At 42.0% G+C, this 14,443-nt stretch overlaps 1 protein-coding gene across 1 annotated transcript in view; it reads left to right on the forward strand.

Annotated features, from left to right (window-relative positions):
- The first annotated feature begins 917 nt into the window (after positions 1-917).
- Positions 918-14,443, forward strand: part of LOC121540446 (VWFA and cache domain-containing protein 1) — an 89,264-nt gene continuing 75,738 nt past the window's right edge. Inside the window, exon 1 of the mRNA XM_041849317.2 lies at positions 918-1,415. Within this exon, the coding sequence (XP_041705251.1) occupies positions 1,164-1,415 (252 nt within the window). The 5' untranslated portion in view covers positions 918-1,163. The remainder of the gene's footprint in view (positions 1,416-14,443) is intronic.

Below are 14,443 nucleotides of genomic sequence, written 5' to 3' on the forward strand. Positions count from 1 at the left end.
ATACCTATCCAGACATACTGGCATGCGTCAGCAACGTCTGAGCAGGGGAACACGACTTTACGCTCAAGTGTACTATTCTCCAGTCAGGACTTGGAACAGAGCAAGGCCCTTTTTAAAGGCGGCTGCTGATTGGAGGTCATCAACTGGATGGAAGTAGGCATGTGGCAGCCCTTCTAAAGAATCACATGAAATGTATATTACTCTGAGCAGGCCTTTACTGTCATTAGAAACCCATATTCTTCCAAACACAGACACGTCTTACTATCAGATCTCAGTTACAATAATAAAATAAAATAAAATACAGAGATCGTTTAAATGACATACTGTATATTATTTGGAGTAGCCTAGAACCCAGTGCGTCTGTTCTGTGAATTACATTATGGACACTGAAGACATTGTGTTCTATGGGAGACTCTGGCCCTGGTTTTACTGGCTTGTTTCAATTTCACAAATGAGAAATGTAGCCTATGGGTGAGTTCCAGACCGACTAGATAAGGCTCCTGCACAGGCAGTTGGCCCTCCCTCACATGCTGCCTGCCTCACCTGGGACGACTTTAGAGATCACTGTTTTTCTACAGTCAAAAGACTACAATAGCCACCATTACTGCAGTGACATGGCAGTCAACCTATTGAAAAAAGAGCTTAAGCTCTAGAGAATGCCATTTCTATGTGCTTGATGAACATTTAAATAAAAACGACATTCCACAGTGTTTGTTGCTTTATAAAATACTATGTTGCTTCTGCAGTAGCTATTGGTAGATCATATGTCCAGCATATTGTTTTACAGTAGCGTAGTTGTTTTGGGAGATGTTCTCCAAATAAAATCCCAATCCATTCCAAACTCAAGCGCCATGCCGTTGTTTTGCTCGCGCCCTCCTACTTTCACCCCCATTGTGAATCTCCGGCTCACGTTTTACTGGAGTTGGTGCGGAGTGAGCAGGATCTATCGAAAAATGCGCAACTATCAGCGCTTTTATGGATTGTATTCTTCTACCTTCGTGGATTTCCAAAATATGCATTGATGTCGTCGTTTAAAGTCGAGGATTTTTTTCTTGAAAGAAAGGGCAGGTTTAGCTACGAAGTTGTGAAGTAGTTCCCTTGAAGTTTTTCTCAGGGCTGCAAAGCGAATTTCCAGTTTACTATTCAACTACACCAGCCATCATATGGCGAGGCGAGAAGGGGGAGAAGGATCCGTGATTTTAACACGAATTCCATACACGAATTGGAATAATCACTCGAGACTCCACTGGTGTAACTTCATGGCTGTTTTTTGGAGCTTTGTGGCAGTCTTGTCGCTTCTATGTTGTGGATTTTGTGGCGCTGAAACTGAGTTTTCGATCTTGAAGGAGGCACAAGTTTTAGCCGTACAAATGAATAAACTGTCCTCGCAGGAGCTTGGAGTCTTCACCATGCAGGTAACCACAATTTTTTGTTTCGATTTCTATCAACATTCGACATTATTTTTTAAACATACATTCGACAACATAATTTTTAATATTTTGTATGTAGTCCTAATTGCACATTGTATCATGAATTGGTTCAATTACAATCACTAGGGTACAATTGTTAAATTATTTTGCATTATCTTTAGTTGGTACATTGTTGCAGTGCTGCACTATTGTAACTTTGTTGTCAGAAATGTAACTAATGTTCCATCAAACTATATCAATTACAACCACGTTCTTTCTTAGCTTGCGGCATATTTGCCTTTGAATGGCTCAGTAGCAACCATTCTGAAAGGCGCTCTGTTTGAAGGATATTGACAATGTCGCAGTGTAACAGCATCTTGAAATAGTTGGTGTTGGGACACATTATCTGGAACTTTATCGCTTATAGGAAGGGTTCAGAGGATCAATTATTCTGATAACATTGTTTGCTCGCAGGATTTCAACATTGGTTAGCCGCATTATCTTCTCAGAACCTTTTTATTGGCGTGACAAATGTTTTGACGGCCTATAGCATAAAACAGCCAAATTGGTGTGTGTGTGTGCGCGTGTGTGCGTGCGTGAGGAAGAGGGTTTCTTTGAACTTCAGACACTGGGTTCACATTTCCCCTGTCACCACTGCTCCTATTCTAATGAATAGTGTGGCACTGATACATATTAATGAATTAGAAATGCCGTTAATTTGAAGGAAAAAAAACAATCATATTTTTGCTGGAAAACATTTAACAAATTGATCGGCCTATACTTATTTTCCATTTGCCTGATAGTAGGCTATGGTGAGAACACCAGTAATTAGCTTGGTTGTTTATTTGATTGTTGTACAATTTAATTATAGATGGTTTGAAATTAGTAGGCTACCTTCATTTTGCCTCGACATTTTTGTGGACTGTGTAGTTATTTTTTTAATACAAAGTGTATTGTACACAATAGCACACCATTACAGATTTATTCTTAATTTTTATAAACCTTCCTAAATATCCCAGAAAATAAATCTGTGTTATTTTAAATATAACCCAGACTACTTCTGTAATGGGAAACACTGTTTTGTGTTGTTAATTTTGAAGGTAGTCTCTCTTGATCAACAAATGGCTAACCAACTAGTGGTGGCTGTGAGAGGTATGGTGGTGGTGCAGGGGGTTACTTCAGAGGCAGGGCCCATAGTTCTGGTCAGTAGGGGGCCCAGCCCAAATTGTGTTTCATCTCCCCACTACCCATCCTACCACTGAGACCCAGCTTTCAGGCCTGCTCTGATCCCCAGAGCCTCCTTAGTCACGATTTCTCTCTTCTTTCTCTCTCCTTCTCTTGCCCGCTTCACGATTTCTCTCTCTCCTCTCTCGTTCTCTGTTTTTTATTTTGCTCACTCTGTTTCTCTCTCTTTCTCTAATTGGCCTCGCAATATCATATTATCCATTTTATTTATCCAAATATTCATGCCTTAGCTGTGGTGTACTTTTAATGAGTGCACTGAATGAAAGCTCATATTCTCTGTCTTGTGGTTTGAGGCGGAGGTCTGTTCGTTTCTGATTCATCCCACCCAATCATTTCATGCCAAATGTATTTTCAGCATTACCCTTAAAAAAATGCAATATTCTAGGTTGACTCATATTATTTTCCAAGCTGTGAAAATCTAACTTGGCATTTAGCTAATTTCTCATTTAATTCAGGCGTTGCTTTGATATAAATCTGTGTGTTTGGTCAGACCTCTTTGACCACACAGCTAGGTGATGTGAATCCAGTTAAAACAGTAATCTGCCCATGTAAATAAATGCAGAGATGTGGCTATGGGATGGCAGCTCTCTGCCCTGACACCTGTGTGTTTGCTGCTCAGTCAGACATGCTCTGGCCCGGGCCTGTTGCTCCAGGTGTGTAGAGCGGTCTCTAGCAATGCTAGGCTATGGCTAGGCTGGGATTTTCCATATACTGTGGTTAGGATGAGGTGCTCCAGCCAAGGGGAATATGACAGGAAAAAAAGACACGATGCACAAAATAATCGGATAAACTGTACAAAATTCCTGGGCTCATGGTGTGGTTTCTAACAGTGGTTTAGGCTAGACCATTCTTGCTGCTCTTTAATTAACCAAACCTCACATTGTCCTCTTAACTCCAAATCTGTGGATGTAATGCAACACCAACCAAATCCCCAAACCCTGGTCTTGTTTATAATTTGATGTGTGCCACTGCGCTGTCATGGTCTCTTGAGTCAATGGGTCAAATTGATACAATCTGTCAGTGAGTTATTCAATTATCAAGGGAGCCTGGTTGAACAGACAAACCCTATGTTCTCAATCGTGTTTGTAACTTAATGCGTAGATAATCAAGTGCTTCTGTGGGTAGAAGAGGAGCTTTGGTGAATAGTGAGTAGGCCTACCCCTACAAGCATTTGTAGGGCATTCAATGGTTGAAATTGTTTTAATTTAGAATGAAAAATTATTGATCCAATTTTAGCTGGTTTTGAAGTTTAAAATCTAAAGTTAAACAGATGTTGTGGTTGATATTTTATATACCAGTGCAGTGGTCACCAGCTGGCCGATCGACTGGTCGATCTTCAAGGCATTCCTAGTCAATCACCAAACATTTCTGTAGAAAAGCCAACGTTAAAGGCTTGTGCTCCCTTTCTTTTTTTGTGTTGTGCTGTTGGTGGTAGGTGCACTTAATTCGGAAACCCTGGGTAGGCAAATTGTTCCCATTTTTAACCATTTAATTTGTCTGAAAGACAAACTTCGCCTACCTGGCGGACCGGGAGAGCTGTGGCTAAATCGGATAGCTCAAATCACTGTGCCTACAGCTTTCCCAACCCCAGCCACAGCTAAGTTTGTTACTAGCCTACTTGACATTTCATAACTTTTAAAATGATGACCGCTGTTTTTATGAGTGAGTTTATGTTAAGTTTTTATTCAGCACTGTCAACACCGTTTTTATTCAACACCTTTACAAAACATAAAACACACTTCTCCCTACTTCAACTCGCGCTGCAAATGGAATTAATGAGTAGCCAAGTGTATCGATATGCCTGCATTTTTATTATTAGCAGCTCATCGTGTCTATTTTAATATCGAAGAGTATTTCACTTTCTCTGGTCAGAGGAACAACATGAATTTGTGCATAAGGCAGATGCGGTCTGAATTGAGTTTCGCCATCAGGTGGAGGACAGTGTCCCCTATGGTCAGTCTCACCGGAGAAAAGTAGTGAGCAGGGACTGTGAGAGGCAGACCCTCTGCTGCTCTCTCCCTCCGCTCAGACTAATGCTGTGTTCAAAACAACTGGGAACTCAGAAATCTCAGACTTCAGTGCGTTCAAGACAACTGGGAACTCTGGCATCTTTCTAGAGCTCCGACCTGAAGATCTCGGACATCATGATTTGACCTAGTTTTTTTTCCAGAGTTCCCAGTTGTCTTGAAAGCACCATGACCATCAGATGCAGGTACCATCAGACCAGTAAAATACCAAAGCAAATTATTTCAATTTATGCTCAGCTGTGCCTTGCAAGTGCTACCTGAACTGATCTATTTTGTTATCAAAGCTCGAGTTTTGAAATATGATATGGTCTGAGAAGAACAATATTGGCGGGCCAAGCATATAGCCAATATGTTGTGATAATGTATTCCTACAGAACAGTTTTTAATAGGTTAATGGTAAAAAAAATTAAAGTCATGTTTTTTAAAATTCAGAGCGGTAGATCTCTGCTTGCTTTTTGACTGCGAACGTGATCTTGACACAGTAAAGTTTGGTGACCACTGCACTAGTGGATGTATTCTCTCTCAACTGTTGAGACACACCAACCCAGGCCTACAGTATAGCCTTTAGTTACAGTTAGGCCTAGCGACCAAAGCAGAGCAGAGGGAATGCATTATAAGCTTGGTTAGACCTCTGTCGACACGTCTATCTCTCCTCACTCTCTTTGTCTCTCCCATTGGTCAAAAGACAAACTAAAATAATAAAATGTACCAAAATAATCAGAATTGCTGATGTTTCTCTGCAGAGCAGTTTCAAAGCTGGCTATGCTGCTCTTGTAATAGCTTAGGTTGCTATCGACCCTGCAGACACAAAACCCAGTGCTAAGCTACATGTGAAGCCCTGGTGTGTTTTGCTAGTTATTAGGAACGCCTCTCTCTGTGTGTGCATGTTCTGTTGAGGAAAAAACATCTATTGCTTTAAATTATGACACATTCATTTTCTAAATTGCAATGTAGTAGACAATGCAGAAATGTCCCCCCCCAAAACGCCCACGTACACTCAGAAAGATGGCTTCATCTAGACCAGTATTGCCTGATCCTGTGGTGACTATGTTGCCTTGGTTCTGGGCTCCTTAGTCAGTGTCTGGGTGGGACCCATCTCTCACGATGAGGAGCCCCATTGAGAAGGCCTCTACTAACCAGCCACACGGTCCGGACGGTTACCGGCCCTGGCCCTCACATCCATCACACTTAGCCGTGCTGGGGTGGCTGGGTCTCTGTGGTGGGCCTCCGTCTGTTGCCCTCCTCCCGGCCCCCCGGCTACTTTACTCCCTGGCGCATGTTTCTATGACAGGATGAGCTGCTACTCCTTTGTTCCAATGCCTGAACTCCCACTGACCTCTCCTCTTAAAAGCTGTGTTCTGTTTTTTCACAAGTTCTAGAACGTTGTTATGGGGTGATCTTCCTTTTCGGTTTATGGGCTCTCTGTCATTGTACAGAAGTCTCCCTTCATATTCTATTGATTTTACGTTTAAGCAGTTGTTTACAATTCCACATAGCATTTGTTCATAGGCAAGGTTTTGGGACCAGGGACCAGTCTTGTTGACTTATTGGAGCACTTTAAGAAGTGTGTAAAGATGTTTGACGTGTCCAGAAGAACCTAGTGAAATAGCTCAGCTCTGAAGCAGTATGCTTCCTCGCTTCCAATGCTGCAGGAGACTAGCCATGGCAACATTTTCATTACCTGTGGGTTGTTTTGTGTGTTTTAGCCTTGCTCCAGGTGGTGAGGTACTCAAGCCCCCTTGTTTCAGCCCCTTTTAACTCCCCATCTCCCCTCGCCAAGGCCAGGAATGAATGAAATGGTGAACAGCGTTGTTCCAGATGAAGGACTGACGGTCCAGTCTCCAGAATACGGCTGTGTCCCAAATGGCACCCTATATAGGCCCTTTTCAATGTACTATAAAGGGAATAGGGTGCCATTTGGGACACACAGTATATTTTCTCTTCTGGTCTGGACAACAGTAGTGACTTACAGTATGACCACAGAGTTGATCTCCTTTCCTTCCCTCCTGAGTTGACTGGCCTGGGCCAGCTGCTGGGTTTAAATCAGTTGGTACACTACGGCGTGGTAGACTAGATCATTTATCTGCTCGGTTCTAATGGGATTCCCACATACCTTATTTGTAAAAGTATTTTTTTGTATGTTCTCAGACCAAATCGGCTTTCAGTGTTTATAAGTTAGCTAGCTACCTCTCCTTCTGTTTTTGCTCTTATCCTCTTTCTTTTTTTTCACTCTCCCACCTTCCTGGTCTCTCGTACAAACCTTCCCCTGGGATGCCATGCTGAGAGTTAAAAATCAGGAGGGAATGTTCCTCTGCAACTATCTCACTTAAATAGACCAAAACATTGGGCTACAGTTATGTTTTTCCTTAGTCATAGAACACCACTTTGGCCTCTTCACTTCCCAGAATTTCCCGACTTTTATCAGTTCCATCAAAGCTATGGTCCCTTAGAGCGTCAGGTGGTCAGTTAGTTAGGCCCAGAAACTGAAGTTGTACGGCCAGTAGCAAGAAATGGAACAACCCAGTTAGCCTAACACTCTCCTCTCGCTCGCTCTCTATCTCACTCTCAGAAAATGAGCTTTATGGTAGCCTGTCTTTGTGTGTGTCTCGGGGGATCCCTGTGTGTAAATCCAGCACGCATGACCCAGTATAGCAGGGCAGAGACCTCTCCATACCCACCCCTTCACTCATCACAATGGGGTCGGCTAAAATGAACTGAACTCCCCCAAAAAATAAAGAGGCAAAGAATAAGGAAGGGGGGGAAGAAGAGGCACACTGTTGAGGGAAGTAGGGAGATCAATGGCTACCCTCCCTCCTCCTACAGCCCTGTATGTTTGTTAGCTCTTGAGAATTCCCCCAACCCCCTCTTCTATTCTCTTCTCACTCTTCTGCAGCAGGCTTTGCATTCCCAATGAGGGGAGAGTTGGAGCCCCTACTGTTAACAGGCTGGTTTTCAGTCGCTAGCTTTGGCTCTATTCTCACGAATGAAGGAGAATTTTGAGAGATTCTAGAGGTATCGATTCTCGAAAGACATTACTGTAATGTAAACTTGCGTATTTCTCACGTCTCAAATGCTACCTCCGGAGGTCGCGCACAACACTTGCCCGGCAGTTGCCCCCCTTAAGCAGGGCAGTGTAAACAGAATTGTCTCGTTCAGCTCAACATTCATAAAGCAAAAATACTAATAGAGCAATTTTTTTCAAACAGCTGTAATGTATAGATATTTTCCCTATATTTGAGAGCTGTAATGTATAGACATTTTCACAATATTTGAAACTTGTTTTATTAAGTTTTACCTGAAATTGCTGTGACAGCCTGTTACGTTCTAAAATTGTTGCTGTATCTTAATTGATGTAAAGTCCCTGTTTAGGGGACCTGCGTGGTTCTGGTACCGGTTCAAAAAATTTTGTGACGTATGATGTGAAACCACTTGAAGCTGGGATGTCCCTGCTACCATTTTATTCGGTCTTCCGACTGTGCATCAACTCCTGGCTTAACCCTACCCCACAGCCACTGACAAAGCACATGCCTGCAGTCCTTACATCGTAACTCAGCAGGGGAGAGTGGTTTCATCACTGTAACACATCCAGAGATCGATTTTATAGCCATTAATCTAAAGTAGTTCATAGATTTATGTTTGTCATAGATTAACATGAGATCAAAGGCGAGTTTCTAACGAGTTCAGGAAGCCAAGTTAGAGCTCTGTGAGACATTCACAGCGATGAGGGCAGATGTTTTGATCAAGAGAGACCTTTAGAAAATATGCAGATTTTCTCTAAAACTAAACATACATATATGTATTTAACAGTTATAAGGAAGGTGACATCTTATAGTTAGTCATTTTATAATTTGATTATACTATATTCAGAAATCATATCATATAAGTAATTTCAAGCAATAATAATAATAATAATAATATGCCATTTAGCAGACGCTTTTATCCAAAGCGACTTAGTCATGCGTGCATACATTTTTGTTAATGGGTGGTCCCGGGGATCGAACCCACTACCTTGGCGTTACAAGCGCCGTGCTCTACCAGCTGAGCTACAGAGGACCTTATCAAGCCTTATTCATAGTTTTGTTGAATAGGAAATACGTCATATAAAATATTTCATTTTTTATTTTTATCATATTTGTACTGTGTACTTGAGCTTGTGTCCTCAAAAGTGACTACACCTCAGACATTTTAAAAACATTTGACAAGAAAGGTGAGATTTTAACCTTTCTTGGAGTATGCAGCATTACTAGTTATTGTTTATGGCCCTCATGATAAATAATTACTTTTGGGGATTACATATGACATTTTCAATTACATTTAGTTACATTTAACTGGTTTTAAGAAAGGGTGTTTTCCCCCCCTTTGGCTGCTCTGAGCCCCCATCCAGGTAAGAAGCATGCAGCAAGAAGCTGATCAACTCACCTGGGGAATTAGCGACGTTTTCAGTCACAGTGTTGCATTTACCTCCTAAAATGAAGCCTGGATTGTTCTAAGTTAACTTAAATACACTGAAACTGTACTTTCATATTCGAATGAGAGGGGTAAATGTTGATGTTTTGATATGGTAACGTTATTAGCTAGCACAGCTAGTTGTGTTGTCTTGCAAGCTACATTTAGCTAGGCTAATGCATGTATGAACGAAAAAATAAACCCTTTAATTGTCTGAACATGCTTGTGAATTGTTGCATTATTCAAGAATGTAATATGGTTTCGTTGCATTATTCAAGTGTAGAGAATGTTGTAGAGGAAACGCTGCTCGCATTGTTGAATAGTTTGCAATCTTACTGGCTAGTCAGTGGCTACTGATATTTATGGTAAATTTGGAGCTGCAGAGCAAGAATGTCACGTTGGCAGGCAGGTAAGGTAAGGATGTTATGTAAATTGAAAAGTTTATGTACATATTATGTAAATGTAAATCTTGTTGCGCTGCCTCTCCTTAAATGTTAATCAATGAGAATAGCCTCTTTCTCTCCATTAATACCCTTCTTTCGTGCTATTGCTCTCTTTTCAAATTCCACATTGTCAATAAAGCTAGGCCTACATAAAAAAGGTTGTTCTTGTCTTAGATTTAAATGTTTGTTAAAGGTCAACTGCCCCTTAGGCCATTTTAAAACCTGAGAAGTTGGGTCTATGTGGCATTGATATGAGTCAGAAATGTTAATTCTAGTGTCAAAATGGAACGATGGAGGCGGCTTATGGTAGAGAAATTAACATTAAATTATCTGGCAACAGTTCTGGTGGGTATTCCTGCAGTCAGCGTGCCAATTGCAGGTTCCCTCAAAACTTGACAGTGTGTTGTGTGACAAAACTGCACATTTTAGTAGCCTTTTATTGTCAGGAGGGCAGCTCCCGCTCAGTCGAGTCCAAGCTCTTCTCTGTCCTGGCACCCCAATGTTGGAACCAGCTTCCCCCTAAAGCTAGGACAGCAGAGTCCCTGGCCATCTTCCGAAAACATCTGAAACCCTACCTCTTCAAAGTATCTTAAATAGGAAGTGACCCTGGCTGATGTCTGAACTCTGACCCCTTGTCTCGCTGTAGCACAAGGTTGTTTGGCAGATGAAAGGATAAAAGGAGGGGTGGTCTTTTCTTTTTTAGAAAGGAGAGTGGGGGAAAAAATAGCTCACTAATTCGGAGTACACAAAGTTTCCAATAAGTTACCACGTCTGCTTCTTTTGAACTGCTTTTTGGTATAAAGGGGTAGGGGCTAAAAGACCTCATGATTCCTGCATTTTCAGAGTCTTTAACCAAAATACAGGAATTGGGTCTGAGTGAATGGTTCTCTGCTTTTAGGCAGTAAATTCATTAACACTTCAATTGTTTAACACCTCCCTAATTTGAAATGCAAACAGTCCAAATGGTTTAACAACACCTCCCACCACTCCCAATTTTCCAGTTTCCCACTGGTATGTATATATGGCATATACATACAAGAAAGTGGGAAATAACCGGCTGTTTGAAATGGGGACATATAAACATTGCCTCCTATTTGGTAATATACCACATCTTCTTTCTGAAATGGGTAAGACCTTTGTGTTGGGTGCTTTGAGTGAGAGGGGAGACCAGGTGTGAGAGAGACACCCACCCACACACAGCAGCTGTGTTTGGCTATCAGTGTCTCTAAGCTCAGAGCTCTGTCTGCTGAGGACTGGGTCATGTTATCTGGACTGACTCACTGGCTGGTTGGGTAATGCAAAACGGGCATTAGCAGCACCAAACGGGCCCTCTGCTCAACATTTACACTGTACATTTCCTCTTGCTGCTATGTCAACATTACATGACATGTCTCTCAGAAGAATACAGCTCCTTTTGGGTTGGGCAGTATGGTCTGGCTGCTTTGTGTCCCATTACGATCTGCTGGGTTGAGACTTTTCTCTTTCTGTGACTGTGTGTGTAAGTTTATGACCTGACGAGTGAGAGGTGTGATTTATTTAGATGCTGAAAATATATTTGGCGTAGATATGCCTGTGTGGCTGCTTAGTGAAAGTGTGGTTATACCACCCACCCCTGTGTTTTATTGTCCTACTCCAGTCTCCCTTTCAGCACATTTATCACCTGATTTACTTAACAAAAGGCACATCTCAGTAGGTGGTCCAGGTATCCTCAAGGTACACGTGGGTAGGGAGGCATTTCCTCTTATGGTCCTCAAGCAAGAGGGAGGCAGATGACATCAAGAATTCCCATCAGACAGTCTCCTTGAATGCCCTATTCCTTGAAATGTGCAGTTGTGTAAAAAACAACACTATTTTGCTTTTCCCCTTTTCCTGTGTGTACTTTACGGTATTTATACTTGGGATATCGTTTTTAAAACATTAAAATTGATGGATGTCTTTAAGTACCAGGCTGTGGTAAACTGGCAGTATATGGGTATAGCCTGGTACCCAGAACTACCCTCTGTGTCATTTATTTTCAGTATGTGGGTTGAGTAGGCTCTGAGTTGGGTTGAGTACCCAGTCTTTAAGAGGCTGGCAGGGCAGTAGTTAGGTAAAGCAGTGTCTGTGACTAGGCTGGCCAGCTGGCAGTGGTGTGGGCTGGCTGGTCCTGTGCCAGCGTGCCTCTAGCAGAGCCTTGGGGACAGCTTGCCTCAGTTCCTGGTCCCTGGCGACTGCTGAAAGAGGTGGCGTGTAATGGAGGTCTAGAGAAAGAGGGGAATGATACACTGTGGGAATACAGGTGGGCAGTAAAGTGTGTGTGCGTGTGTCTCTGTGTTCCTTAATGAGGCCTCTATCCTGGTGTTTTGGTTCATTGCAGTGTGAGGGACAGCCATATGGAGTATTCATACATGAGAGGCTAGCTGTCATATGTTTCCTGCATGATCAGAATAGAAGCACAGGCTTGCTGTCTCTCCCTCCTCCTCCTCTGTCTCTCCCTCTCTTTCTATTGCTCACAGTGTGAAATCCTTTCATGATTTGCATTCCAGAAATGTGTTGATGTCCTTGGATTCCCTTTTGGTGCATTTACATTGAGAAATGTACTCCAGTGTTTTACCCAAAAGGCTTAGACTTTTCTTTTCCATCTACGCGGGCCGGCAGCCGTGTCTCACTGGGCCATGGGTCCAGCGGACCTGCTCGAACTTGGAGTCAAGGCAAGGTCCTGGGAACTTTTCAGCTGGCATTTACATAATAATTGCTAGCTCTTCAGCTCCACTATATGTGCCGCATCAATGTGACGTTTTACCTGCTACACAGAGTGCGTTGTTTTGAGAGCGGAAGAGCATCTTTATTCTATTTTGCCTACTGTACTGTAGCATATTCAACGATTATACGCAAGTACAATAGCTTTGGTCCAGTTTTTCACAAATACTCATTCAGTTGTTGCTAGTGGTTGTACTAAATTATATTCTAATATCACAAGTTGCTTTTGTTTACATTGTGAACTTAGTCGATATAGCTAGCTAGTAGTAGCTTCTTGACTTCGTAAATCTTAGTAAAATAACCAGTGGTGTATAGTCGAGGCTGTATACAACCAAGATAGAAACGCGCGTGTCATCCATCGAGAATTTAACCTCTGTGCTTCTTGAGCATGGACACTGCCATTGGACGTGACGCAACACGGGCAGTAATGCAGCTTTGATTGATTTGAAGGGAAGCATTTCCTCAATGGCTGATGGCAATGCCGGACGCCCGATGGCTATAGTGTAGAAGGGCTGTAACTGTGAACTTTAACACCTTACAAAGCAACAGTCTTGAATGATGCAGAGGTTGTTGATTCTGCTCGCCACAAGTCTTTAGTGTCATACTCCTGATGGAAACAATAACACTACAGCTTACATTAATATAAAACACTGGTGTGGGGGTAAGTCTCAATGGAAAAACACAATTTCTGTCTCAACTCACTCTCTCTCTCTCACACACAAACCCACACTGACAGTGTACCCACAATAATGATTGTGACTGAATAGCGGAGAAAACACTGCCTATTTTGGGAGATTTCCCTGTATGCTCGCTGTCAGTAGACTGTGTTTGACACATGTAGACACAACAACAGCTCGCTTCGGCTCACATATCTCATGCCACATCTTTGTGTGTGGGTGCGTGTGGTGAAATTATTCATTCATTTATTCCCCCTCGCTTTGCTCCCTAATGTGTTCTAGCTACCTGGAACGTAGTGAAACACTACTTCTCCATTCAGCTGGTAATCCAATGTTGAAGGACCTTAGCCATGGGGTCTGGTGTGGTGCTTTATAGATTGTTAGTCTGTTTTATTTGCCTCTCTTTTCTCTGCATTGGTTATCTCAGCCGGGTCTGGCTCCCGCTGTGTTCAACTGGGTTAAAACCAGGATTTGGCAGGTCTTACCGTCCTTCATCCAGACGCCATTGTTGTTTTGGTTTAGAACAAAGGATTAGGTGTGAGTGAGTTTGTCAGAATGCCGGTGCTTCCAGTGGGCATTTCAACTCACGCCAAAACCAACAGCTGGTCATTTCCATGTAAAAGGACCCATGAGCACCAACGTGAAGTTAATAGGAGAATATCAAATTGGGTGTCAAATGAAGCTAAGAGTCTATATTTTTGAGAAATTAAGGCATAGATACCATTTTCCATCTGAAAAATGTGGCATAAGTAATGGCTTTGATTTCTGGTCAAACAGATGAAAAAGAGGTCTTAGAAAATATCTACCAGAAAATCACAATAATGTTGAAGTAAAGACCACTGCCAACTAATATCCACACTTTTTTGAGAAATGTTTTGTGTTCTGTAAGTTAAAGAAACATTGCCTTGTAATGCGTTACCAAAAACCCACATAAATGTGAAAATATCTTAAGGTATCTCCCTCATGAGAAGGGAGGATAATGAAAGTTAACAGAAGTAACAAGTAAAGGTCAACCTACCAATTAGTTAGTGTTTTTACTGATCAAAATCGGTAACAGAATTACTGAAAAATCAGTAACTGAGCACCGGATGTCCATGGACGTTGAAAAGTAGTTATTTGGTCAGTCCGGACCAGCCTTGATTTCAACTTGTACAGGCGTTGATTTTAGGTCCGGACCAGCTATAGATTTGGCCAAAACATAGACGTCATGATTGGTAACTGGACCAAATCTGAACCAATCATAGATGTCTAGGTTTCACAAAGTTTGGATAGCACAGTACAGCAAAGCACAGTAGAGTACAGTAAAGAAACGTACAGTATGGTAGAGTTCAGTACGGTAGAGCACACTAGAGTAAAATATAATGTACTGTATTGAACTGTACTCTGCTGTACTGTGATTTCCAAACTTTTGAAACATAGATGTCTATGATTAGTTCAGATTTGGTTCAGTCCGGACC

The sequence above is a fragment of the Coregonus clupeaformis genome, chromosome 26, assembly GCF_020615455.1.
Source record: "Coregonus clupeaformis isolate EN_2021a chromosome 26, ASM2061545v1, whole genome shotgun sequence".
Classification (NCBI taxonomy): Eukaryota; Metazoa; Chordata; class Actinopteri; order Salmoniformes; family Salmonidae; genus Coregonus; species Coregonus clupeaformis.